Source organism: Sander vitreus, chromosome 21, assembly GCF_031162955.1.
Source record: "Sander vitreus isolate 19-12246 chromosome 21, sanVit1, whole genome shotgun sequence".
Taxonomy (NCBI): domain Eukaryota; kingdom Metazoa; phylum Chordata; class Actinopteri; order Perciformes; family Percidae; genus Sander; species Sander vitreus.
In genome coordinates this window covers 10253104-10263734 of record NC_135875.1, presented here as the reverse complement: position 1 = coordinate 10263734, position 10631 = coordinate 10253104, and the positions used below count along the sequence as shown (strand labels likewise).

The following is a 10631-nucleotide window of genomic DNA, read 5'->3' as shown; positions in this document are numbered from 1 at the left end:
ATGCGTTCATTGGGAGCTTTGACTGTTGCGCTGCACGCATCTCTGCTGGTGCTGCTGGCTCAGGGGATTCAAATGACCAGTGATGGAGTTTATATGAGGCCGTTGCAGCGTTACCCCGTGGTAGACCGATCAACCGGATACCACCTGCCAACCTACATGATGCATCTCTACAGGAATTTCAAATCCAACTTTTCCAGGCCTTTGGATACTATGGAGCAAGATGCCGCAAAGCAAGCAGACACCGTGAAGAGCGTGATGGCTAAAAGTAAGATTTCTGTGACTATACGGAAATGCTAGGCTGTGTAGACTATAGATCACGAATGAGCAGGGACAACAAGATGATGGGAAATGTGTACACGTCTTTATTCGGTTTTTCAGCTGTGGTCAAAGTCAGATAACTCCTCTATCACTTAAAAGCCCTCTGAAATGTTAGTTGTTGTTTTTTTTTGGGCTCAAGTGCTGTCCTGTCAAAGCTGCGAGCCAGACGACCTTTAGAGGGTTTCAATCCACATCCCGCTCAGGGGTGAATAACCATGCAGGGATCAGCGTGTGAAAAGGCCAGTTTTCTGTCTAATTCTCAAAGCAAACCTCTTTTTTCTTAAATAGGCGATGTTGATTAGATATCTCGCCAGACATCCCCTTATACAAATCTCTTGCTAAGTCAAATCAACAACTTCCCTTAGTTCTTTTTTCACACTTGGCTTGATTAGATTAGAGCTCTGGATTTAATGGCACAGGCAGCCAATAGAGGACAGCCCTCCCTGCTGCTGAATCTAACTTCACATCGCTGCTAGGTGTTAGAGTTATTACCTATTTGTTTGACTGAGGATATGCAGAAGCCAGGAGAGGTACATGTGCTAAATGATTGGTTTCGGCTCGGTGTTTGCTTTGAGTGGATGAATAGCGAGGATGGTTTGCACTTTTGATCAACAGTCTAGTTAAATAGGCCAATGCACTGGACAATACACAAAGTTAAATGTTTAAAATGCTTTAATCCTTGAGATTAATTTGAACCACACCTGTTCATTGAATCACAATGAGCCCCATTACAGATGTGGGCGCAGCACATGTTGTCCTACACCGGAACAATGACTGGATTATTTTTGAGAAGCAGTTTTGATTTGTTGAAATCTTAATCAATACAGACATTAATCATGAGGTCATGGTAGAAAGTTATCAAAGGGAATTATACTATGCATTTACTGTTCTCCCTACAACTCACTTTGCTAAAGAAAAGAGGTGGTTGGACCTACAAACACAAGTCCTAACCGTAATTAACCACCAAATTGCAGGTAATATAGATATATGGTAAATAATTTTGGTTGGTAATGGAGGTTTTATATGAGAATAAATCAAATTGTTTCTGGGATACACAATAATTGATAATTTTTGATCTGTTGATTGAAATGTATGCAGATATATATATGCAAGAGAAATATGTCAGTATTTACAATACAAACATATGCCTACAATTATTTCGCTTTTTTCTTTACCACGATGTACTAGTATCTAGATTTAAAAGACATTCTATCAAAGTAACCTATAGACAGTATCATTTCATATCACAATATTGATATGTATTGTAATAAAGTTAATCTTTAATGCAATTGAGAAAATAAATGCCATTTGCAATGAATTACTGAAAACTGAAAAAGCAAGGTTCATCACATTAATGGAAAAATTCCTTTAAATCAAAATTGCCATTATAGCAGTCCTGCCCACAATGACATAATATAACCAGGGACATTAAGATAGCTAAAATACTGTAGTATAACTTTAATCTGTTTATTGTTTAACAATTTATGCTGCAAGTGTAATGCATTGATACATTTAAAAAGATAAAGCTGTTGTATATGTCCTGATTCATTACTAAATACTGTTTCCAACAGCAAGTCTGAAGGAGATCATAATTACCTCAATTTAAATATAGCATTCAAACGGTAATATTCATTTTAAGTATAACTTTTCCATAACATAACATGTTGGTTGTTGTATTTTATTTCTACAACAGGTGGATTTTGCTTCTCTGGCACATTCATTTGTGTGTTGTCATATCAGTGTGTTCTAGCATGTCCACTAATGATAAGCTGTCTGATACAATTATCCTAATCTTTCTCTTTTCACTACATTAGGTTTGACGTACAGAGAGAGGCGCTGGATTGCGACCTTTGACCTCCATGCCCTGCTGGCTGACAAACAGATCCAGGCGGCAGAGCTAAGAATCAGGCCTCCTCGGACACTGAGTGCTTCCAACATCTCTTTGGAGGTCTATCACCAGCATGGCGAGGCGTGCCAAACGCACAAGAGCTGCCAGGAACGGCAGCTGGTGGGGCTGCTCACTGAATCATCACTGGTCACTTCATCACAGAGCTGGAAAGTGTTCAACATGACAAAACCTCTCTTGGGCTGGCTCAGTCAAAAATCACCGACAGCGAGAATTCCCCACAAAAGAGTGTTGAGAAGAAGGAGAGTGGTAAAGACAAAGAGAGGCCTGTCACTTCCTGATCAGCCGGTCTTTGTGGCGGGCCCAAGAAGAGAGCAGGACGTGAGTGACCGGGCCTTGTTGGTCGTCTTCTCACAAACTGGCTCTGATGAAAACTCGAAGGTCAAAGCGAGCTTACTCCACACAGCTGAACAATCCAAGTTCTTGTCCCCTGCTGAAATCAAAAGGGCCCACTGGCCAAAGAGGCGCAGGAGCAAACGGGGCCAGGCGGAACAAACTGTGAAAAGCCTGGAGGCGTCCAAAAGAGGGAGTGAAAAATCTCTCTGTCGCAGAGTTGACCTGCATGTAGACTTTAATCAAATTGGCTGGGGGTCCTGGATCATCTTTCCTAAAAGATATAATGCCTACCGCTGTGAGGGTCCCTGCCCTGGTCCCCTGGGAGAAGACCTCAATCCAACCAATCATGCTTACATGCAGGTGAGTGGTGCACATGATCTATGACGGTGTTATTGTGAATATAATAACTTTACTTGTATAGAACTTTTCAAAACCAAGTTACAAAGTGCTGAATATGACAATGGATTCAATATCTTAGACATCAGTGTGTGCTGCTTGTGTAAATACTTTTTCCAACATTTGGGACACGGAATTGGAGATACTGGAGCACCCAAAAATGATCTCTAAATGACCTACGGTATTTGTAATTATCACTGAACTAGTTTCGCTGTTTGGAAGGTCATTTACAGTAAATCAGACAAAGACAAGCCATGAATGCAGCATAATGCATGAGACTATAGGAGGAAACACGACTAGAAAAACAAAAGATATGCAACTGTAAAACCAACAATATTTTATATAACAATATAGTTTTAGCTGCAATGATTCGTCATGTAACCGATTTGTCAATTAACCTGTAACTATTTTGATAATGATTTAATCATTTGGAATTTTCAACATTCACTGGTTGCAACTTCTCATATGTGAGGATTCTCATATGTGAGGATTTTTTCCCTTGTCATATCTGACAGCAAACTGAATATCTTTGGTTTTGACTGTAAATTAAATAAAACAACTAATTTGAATGCATCACCTTGGGCTGTGGATAATTATACATTTATTAGACAAACCAATTCATTGAGAAATAATCAGCAGTACTAATCAACAATGGAAATCACCATGAGTTACAGTCCTATAAAATACATTCAAATGATAATAGCTGCTCCCACAAAACCCTCACTGGCATAAACCTGAATAATTAAACTGAAAAATATTGAAAGCATTTGTCTGTCTTAGTGTCTAAGTGAGACTGGAATTATCTATCTCAATCCCCTGTTTTGTTTCTTCCTTTTCCAGAGTTTACTGAAACATTACCACCCTGACCGAGTGGCATCGCCCTGCTGTGCCCCAACCAAAATGAGCCCATTAAGCATGCTGTACTACGAGAACGGAGAAATGCTCCTTCGACATCACGAAGACATGATTGTGGATGAATGTGGCTGCCAGTGACAAGTACAACTACCTCTAAACATTACCTCTGTGGCTGAGCGGTAACAGCATAAAAAAAAGATGCTGTGCAGGAGCAGCAAATTTCTGAAAAAACAAAAGAATACACTTAGCGAGAAGGAAAAAGCGCTTTGATATTGTCACTGTGCACTGTAAGATTGTAGTTGATCTATGTGCAGAGCCAGGGTTTTAATTTTTGATGTGTTCTGGTTTGTAAGAATAACATTGTTATTTTAAAATGTGCTGAAATGCAAACTCAACAATAGCATCCAGCCTTCCAGCTGTGTGCAGATGTCACAATGTATTGTACAACTCTATTTCCCTTATCAATTTCATCAATGTAAACATGAAATGACAATGTTGTTGAATATTCCAGCACTGTTTTGTATTGTACACTACCATTTGTGTAATTAATGTATATTTATTGTAGATATTAAAGTAATTGTATTTATGTACATTTTGCACATGGTATTTTTGTTGTATGTATTTTATGTTTTATTACTTATACTGTACTATCCAAGGTTATTGTTAGCATTGGGGCTAGGTATCAAACTTTCTTTTATAACCACTATTTTTAATAATCAAAATCTGCAACAGCAAGCAGCCTATTGAAAAACTGTCATATACCGCAAGCTGGCATTGATCGTCTTTTGTGAGATTAATAATCTTGTTCACTTATAGTTTGATCAAATATTTTCTGATTTAAATTTAAAGTAGGCTATTTCATTTAGGCAGTTGTGGTTTTAGAAAAAAATGATTGTTTTGTGGATACACACAGCACAGCTTTTTCAGAGCTGCCTGGTTTGGTTTATGCTGTCATAACAACATAATTGCATGCAACATATCCACAAAACACAATACCTGTCATTCATCACTAAGATCACTGGCATATTTACCTGCAACTACAATTTGTGATACAAAGAACCAACACACCAAAAGAGGTGGACTTTTCTAGTTTAGGAGTGTTTCAGTCATCCACAGTGAGTCATAGCAAATACAGCATTGTAGGCCTATAAGAGAGGAATATCCAGCAATTACGGTGTAGTGGCAGTTAGTTGTAACAATAGTAAACTATTCATCAAGCCAGAGAGCTCATTGTATTCAAATCCTTTGAAAATACACGGACTAACCAGGAATTTGCCATGTTCACAGAAGGGGTCAAACTGGGAGTAGGCCTAACGTTAGTTGACCAGGACTCAGAGGTAAGAACATTTAACATTTAACTTTATAGTGTCTATTGTCAGTCTAAGGCAAATATGTATATGGAAAAAAGTATACATTCAAAATATATATTTATAGAGATATTTAAAGTAGAGAAGCACAGCCAGAAAAGTATGTCCTTGTGTTTTCTTCATATCCTTTAAGAGACCCAGTCTCAATGCAAAAGATTTGAAAAAGCAGGATTCAGATATGACATTTTTAAGTATGGTGAAAAAAAGTTTAAAAAGAAAAGCCAAATATTGGCCGACAGAAAAACGTAATAATAGGTATTACTACTTAATAAGTGAAATTGTTGCTTTATAACTAATAATAACTAATTATATACTTGAGCTAGATAGCTAAATCGTCTGCAATTTGAACGCGCAGCACTGACACTCATGAATTCAATATATTTCCTGGCCGGCTGTTTGCCTAGCTAGCATATTTCTTAACGTTAATTGTCGCTTAGCAAAATCTGCTCTTACAAAGTTTTTTTTTTTTTATGTTACTATAAGAGGCTTTGCTAATCTTACTATTCTAATGAATAGGGCAACAATCAGGTGAATTGCCCTCTCCCGGTCTAAAAATACACAGTCACCAAATTAGACTGTGGCTGAGCTGCTGTAGCTAACGCTAGCTAACTGTGGCAGCTGCCAGGCTCTGTAACAGTAGCTTCTAGTTTGGGTAAGTGACTTCCTGGCGTGGTTTAAATGAAACAGTAATGAAATAACGGCTAAGTAACTTAGAGCTCAACAGGTCTGCCTTTGTAGTCCGGTAGTGTCGGGCTAAAGCTCATTTTATACTTGTAAGAGGGTGGAAATGTGTTCTTCAATTGCTATAACGTTACTCGGTCCAGTGCAAATAAAGGTGGCATTACCCAGCACCACTTTGGTTTAAGAATGGAACAACATGAATGCTAGTAATTTACGTCACTTAAGTATTTTAATGTTTGGGAGAGCGCATTGACAGATTTAGATTTCCCATTCAATTTCAGGTATTTAACTTGTATTCAGTGGTGGAATGTAACTAACGCGATTTACTCAAGTAACGTTACTGTACTTAAGTAGCCTACAATTTTGAGGTAGGCTACTTGTACTTTGAGTATCTTCCATTTCATGCTACGTTCTACTTCTACTCCACTACATTTATATGACAGCTTTAGTTACTATAGGTACTTTGTGGAGTCAGATTATCGATACACAATATAAAATCAAAAATAAATGATCAAATTATTATTGGGTAACCTAAGCTACCCATTACAATTTGCTCCACCTTTTCCAGCTGCAACAGCTGCAGTGATGCACACATTAATGCAGCAATATATAACCCAGTAAAATAATATGAAATGGGCCATTCTGCACGATAAGTACTTTGACTTTTGGTACTTTTAAGTATATTTTGATGCTCATACTTTTGTACTTTTACTACCCCTCTGGGATCAATAAAGTATGTTTTCTTCTTAAGTAAGGATTTGAAAGCAGGACTTTTACTTGTAACAGAGTGTTTTTACACTGTAGCATTGCTACTTTTACTTGCGTAAAATATTTGAATAGGTCTTCCACCTCTACTTGTCTTTAGAGTATTACAGAGTACTGCTATGTAATCCTTCAACTGATCTGAAAGCATACAAATAATCCCAAATATTTGGGGAATTGTCATCGTTACTCTTTCTTTATAGATTATTTCGTTAAGGACGAGTTATTAATTCAGGACATTTACAAATGATCTCCAATTTTTGATCTCCAAGATTTTCATGATTTCATCATCTCCAGTTGTAGTGTATTTATTGTTGTTTATATTGTTGTTTTACCAGTTTTACGTAACATTTGAAAAACTTAAAAAAAAATGTGAATGAAGGCTTGTACAATAAAAGGTTATTTGTTGTTCATTGTTGTATACTTACAAATGAAATCACTACCCCCTCAGGAAATATTAATGTCAAATTACAGAAAATATTTACTCAGAGTAAGGGAATTTACTTATTTCCTTTTGTTGTTAATAGGATCCTATTACTCCAGTGATAAATAGACACAAAATACATTTTGGATTCTGTCACATATGATGTGTTTAATATAACCAAAACCTAAGAACACATAATTTAATATTGACTCAATATAGCAAGTGTGTTAACTGCATGCAGCTGAATACTTTTTTCAATAATATTATTAGTTACTGTAATTATAATTTGGATGTCATACTTTTAATGGATAAAAGTATGCTTAGTACAATGTTAATATAATGTTTCCCTTAGGAACAGTCACAGCAGAAAAATGGGCGAGGCAGTCGCAAATGTGGCCCGGAGGGTTAATGCAACCGTGGAGGAGGAAAAAGATACATTGGGTAAGAGTCCCTTAACACATCTTTCTCTCTGTCTCTCACTCGCTTTTACTGCAGTTTTAATGAACAGCCCTGATTCAATATTCTGGTTGACGCTATTTCAGATTTTCACCAGCAGGCGGTGGCAGAGGCTTAAATATGTCTACTCAGATAACTTTAAATCTCTGTTACAGTCGCTGCTGTAATAATGCTTCTTAATCTCATAATCGTGTTCTTCTTCTCTGCAGACCTGTCAAACTGCAAGCTCATTTCCTTCCCAGACGGTGTGTTCAGGGTCCTGAAGGGTGTCTCAGAGAACATCTGCATTATCACACTGGCTGACAATGAGATGAAGGCCATTTCCAGCAAGTTCTTTTCGACCTTCACACAGCTGAGAGGTAGTGGATAATAAACTGATATTTGATTAATGGACTCAATCTTCAATCAAAGATTGTGTTGTTGTATGTTGTTAATCTCACATGCTGTTCACCTCACAAATGTTGGCGGAAGAACACACAAGTGACCCCTCGATTTACTCATGTCTTGGACTATATTTCAGAACTGGACCTGCGAGGAAATGTTCTCACCAAACTGCCTGATGCCGTGGGAGAAATGGAACATTTGACCTGCATTAATCTGGCTAATAACAGCTTCTCCATCTTCCCTGAAAAACTTACTGAAATAGCCACATTGGAAAGGATTAACCTGGAGGGAAATAGCATCACCGGTAGTAATAATATATTAATGCAAGGGGTTGTATATTCTCATATGGCTTGAGCTTAAGTTAACTCTGTTTTTTTTTATTTTATTTTGTCACACAGAAATACCAGTGGAGAAGTTGTCCGACATGCCAGCACTGAAGTGGCTGAATGTGAAGTCAAACCCTTTGGACTCAAACACTCAGTCCGCTCTGCAATCTCTCTCCAACATTTTGTCAACAATAGAGTCCTAAAATATGTCACGTATCATATTTGACCCACCTACAGACTGCATGCTGTGTGCCTTTAACTATTTCAGTTGAATGCTTTGGTGTGCCTGAGACACGAGGAAACATAATACTTGAAGATATTGAACTGAAGATATAAGTCCTGCTGGCCCCCACACCAAGCTGCCACTACTTTTTCCTCTGTGTATGAACTACAAAGAGCTGAAGGTGCTGTTTGGAGATGAAATCAATCCTTATACACCATTTGATATGTTTTGGTTTCAATTGAGCCAAAAACAATCATGAATAATGACATATTTATTACTTTTTATAATATAAAAAAGTTTTTTTCAATTAAAAATGATGCACTGGTAAGTATGCAGTCTCACATCATTATTCTTCACTGGGTGACATAGTTATTGCCAAGACTGTTCGATGAATCTTGTTAGACAACATACGATAGCTTACAGAATTGTGCCCTGATGTAACGTTCAGTTATGCTAAGAAAATGTTCAAAAATGCCCAAGATGATGTCTTCTAAATGATCTTGTTTTCGCTGACCAACAGTCCAAAACCAATAATCCGTTTGCAATGATATCAAACAAAAAAAGCAGCATCAATTTGAGAAGCTGGAATCAGTGAATGTTTGTCAAATTAATAATTGGTTATTAAATAGTTGCAAATTAATTCTATGTGGATGAACTAATTAGTGAATTGTTTCGGCCCTAAGTTATTCATAACCATAAAAGACAAACATGGTTATACAAATTTAGATGATAACAAGGTGGGCTGGAATACAGAGCCTACAGTAGTTAGGGCAACAATGTGGCCAATGAACAGGAGGAGAAACGTCATTACTTACATTTCCACTGTAAAACAGTAGGAACATGTTCTACTGCAGTTCATCCTCAGGCTCCTGCACAGGGATCTGTTTGTACACTCATAATAGAACAAAATCCATCGGAGAGACAAGCAAAATATTCTGAAACTATCTAATCACTAGTTGCAAGCTGGAGGCACCACAGAGACTTGATTTAGTAGGGTTACAGAGAGAAAGTACACATAGCAGCGTAAACACTTATCAAGCTCTTAAACCCTCCATCTGCAGTTGACAGAGACTGATCCACAGTATTAAAAGTATTTTGCTTAGGCTTTTCAGAAATTCTTTAAATAGCAACACTGCTGAGTCTGGATCACCTGTAAGCTGATGTTTGGGTTCACTATGTGGCATATCGACCACAGAAAAGCAAGAAGAGGGAGGTAGCATGTTAATATGTGAGGGATTCGCTAATGACCAGATTCTTTTTTTGTGTAAAGACTTTAAAATGTCTATTTTATGTGAGGGTAGGATGCTGGAGACTTGCTGTCTTCTGGAAAGGACAAAGCTTACAGCGTTGTGTGACTCCTCTGCTGCCCAGGCTGTGACCTTATATTGGACTACATGCTGCTCTCTGACTCTGTGCTTTAATCGTCTATAAACCAGAGGAAAACTACAGTCATTAACAGTATTAGTTAGTGTGGTGCTTACAGCAGGAGGCATTTTTCTGTGTTTTAGTGCAAATATGGTACAATTTATCCAAATAATCAGCTCCTTCTTAATCATTTGATGTGATACCCTATTTATAAACTATATTCATTGTAGGTGTTGCGTAAACGAGTACCACATAATAAACATCTATATAACAAAGGTTGGATTTTTCCTATTTTTTTCGATTAAGGCATTAAGATCAATTTCCAAAAGATGATTTTTTTTATTCCTCTTTTTAGTCAACTGTAGCAGGGGTTCCAATACTCATGAGCAGCACTTTAAATGCATTTCAATCAATGCAATTTTACACCTTACTCTGATATATAAAAAAAAAATTAAAAAAAAATTAAAATACCATGCCACCCGTTTTTAAAAGTGTGTATTTTTATATGTAGTGTTTCTAAAAATGGTCCCATAAGTGTGTTATCAAGTAGTTGAAATTCCAGAAGCAAGAAGTCACACTGTGGGCACACGACCTAATCCTGCCTTGGTAATTGGTTTACAGCTAACGCCAGTCAGCTCCATCTGTTTATGTCTGAAAAGAGCTCTCAAGACACATCTTACAAGAGGGAAATCATGGCAAAGAGGGTAAAGAATCTTCAAATCCATGCCTCAGAATGCATGTGGCAGCCATGGAGGAGTGGTAATAAGGAAGGATTAGCTGTTGATTTCTGAGCAATTCTGTTTCTCTCAGATGTTTGTTTACATTTGTTAGC

At 37.4% G+C, this 10631-nt stretch overlaps 2 protein-coding genes across 4 annotated transcripts; both read left to right on the top strand.

The window, feature by feature from the left end:
• On the top strand, positions 1-3949 carry ndr2 (nodal-related 2). Its single transcript, XM_078279827.1, has 3 exons — positions 1-265; positions 2133-2920; positions 3797-3949. Exons 1-3 carry the CDS (start codon positions 1-3, stop codon positions 3947-3949), a joined length of 1206 nt encoding a protein of 401 aa, XP_078135953.1.
• Positions 3950-4861: 912 nt separating this feature from the next.
• On the top strand, positions 4862-8762 carry lrrc20 (leucine rich repeat containing 20). 3 transcript variants are annotated; one of them, XM_078279803.1, is made up of 5 exons: positions 4862-5148; positions 7398-7486; positions 7711-7860; positions 8022-8189; positions 8284-8762. In XM_078279803.1, exons 2-5 carry the CDS (start codon positions 7417-7419, stop codon positions 8412-8414), a joined length of 519 nt encoding a protein of 172 aa, XP_078135929.1. In that variant the 5' UTR covers positions 4862-5148; positions 7398-7416; the 3' UTR covers positions 8415-8762. The 3 variants fall into 3 exon arrangements, with proteins under 3 accessions (XP_078135929.1, XP_078135930.1, XP_078135928.1); XM_078279804.1 differs by lacking the exon at positions 4862-5148 and adding an exon at positions 5555-5830 and having other exon boundaries at positions 7404-7486; XM_078279802.1 differs by lacking the exon at positions 4862-5148 and adding an exon at positions 5555-5830.
• Positions 8763-10631: the final 1869 nt, after the last annotated feature.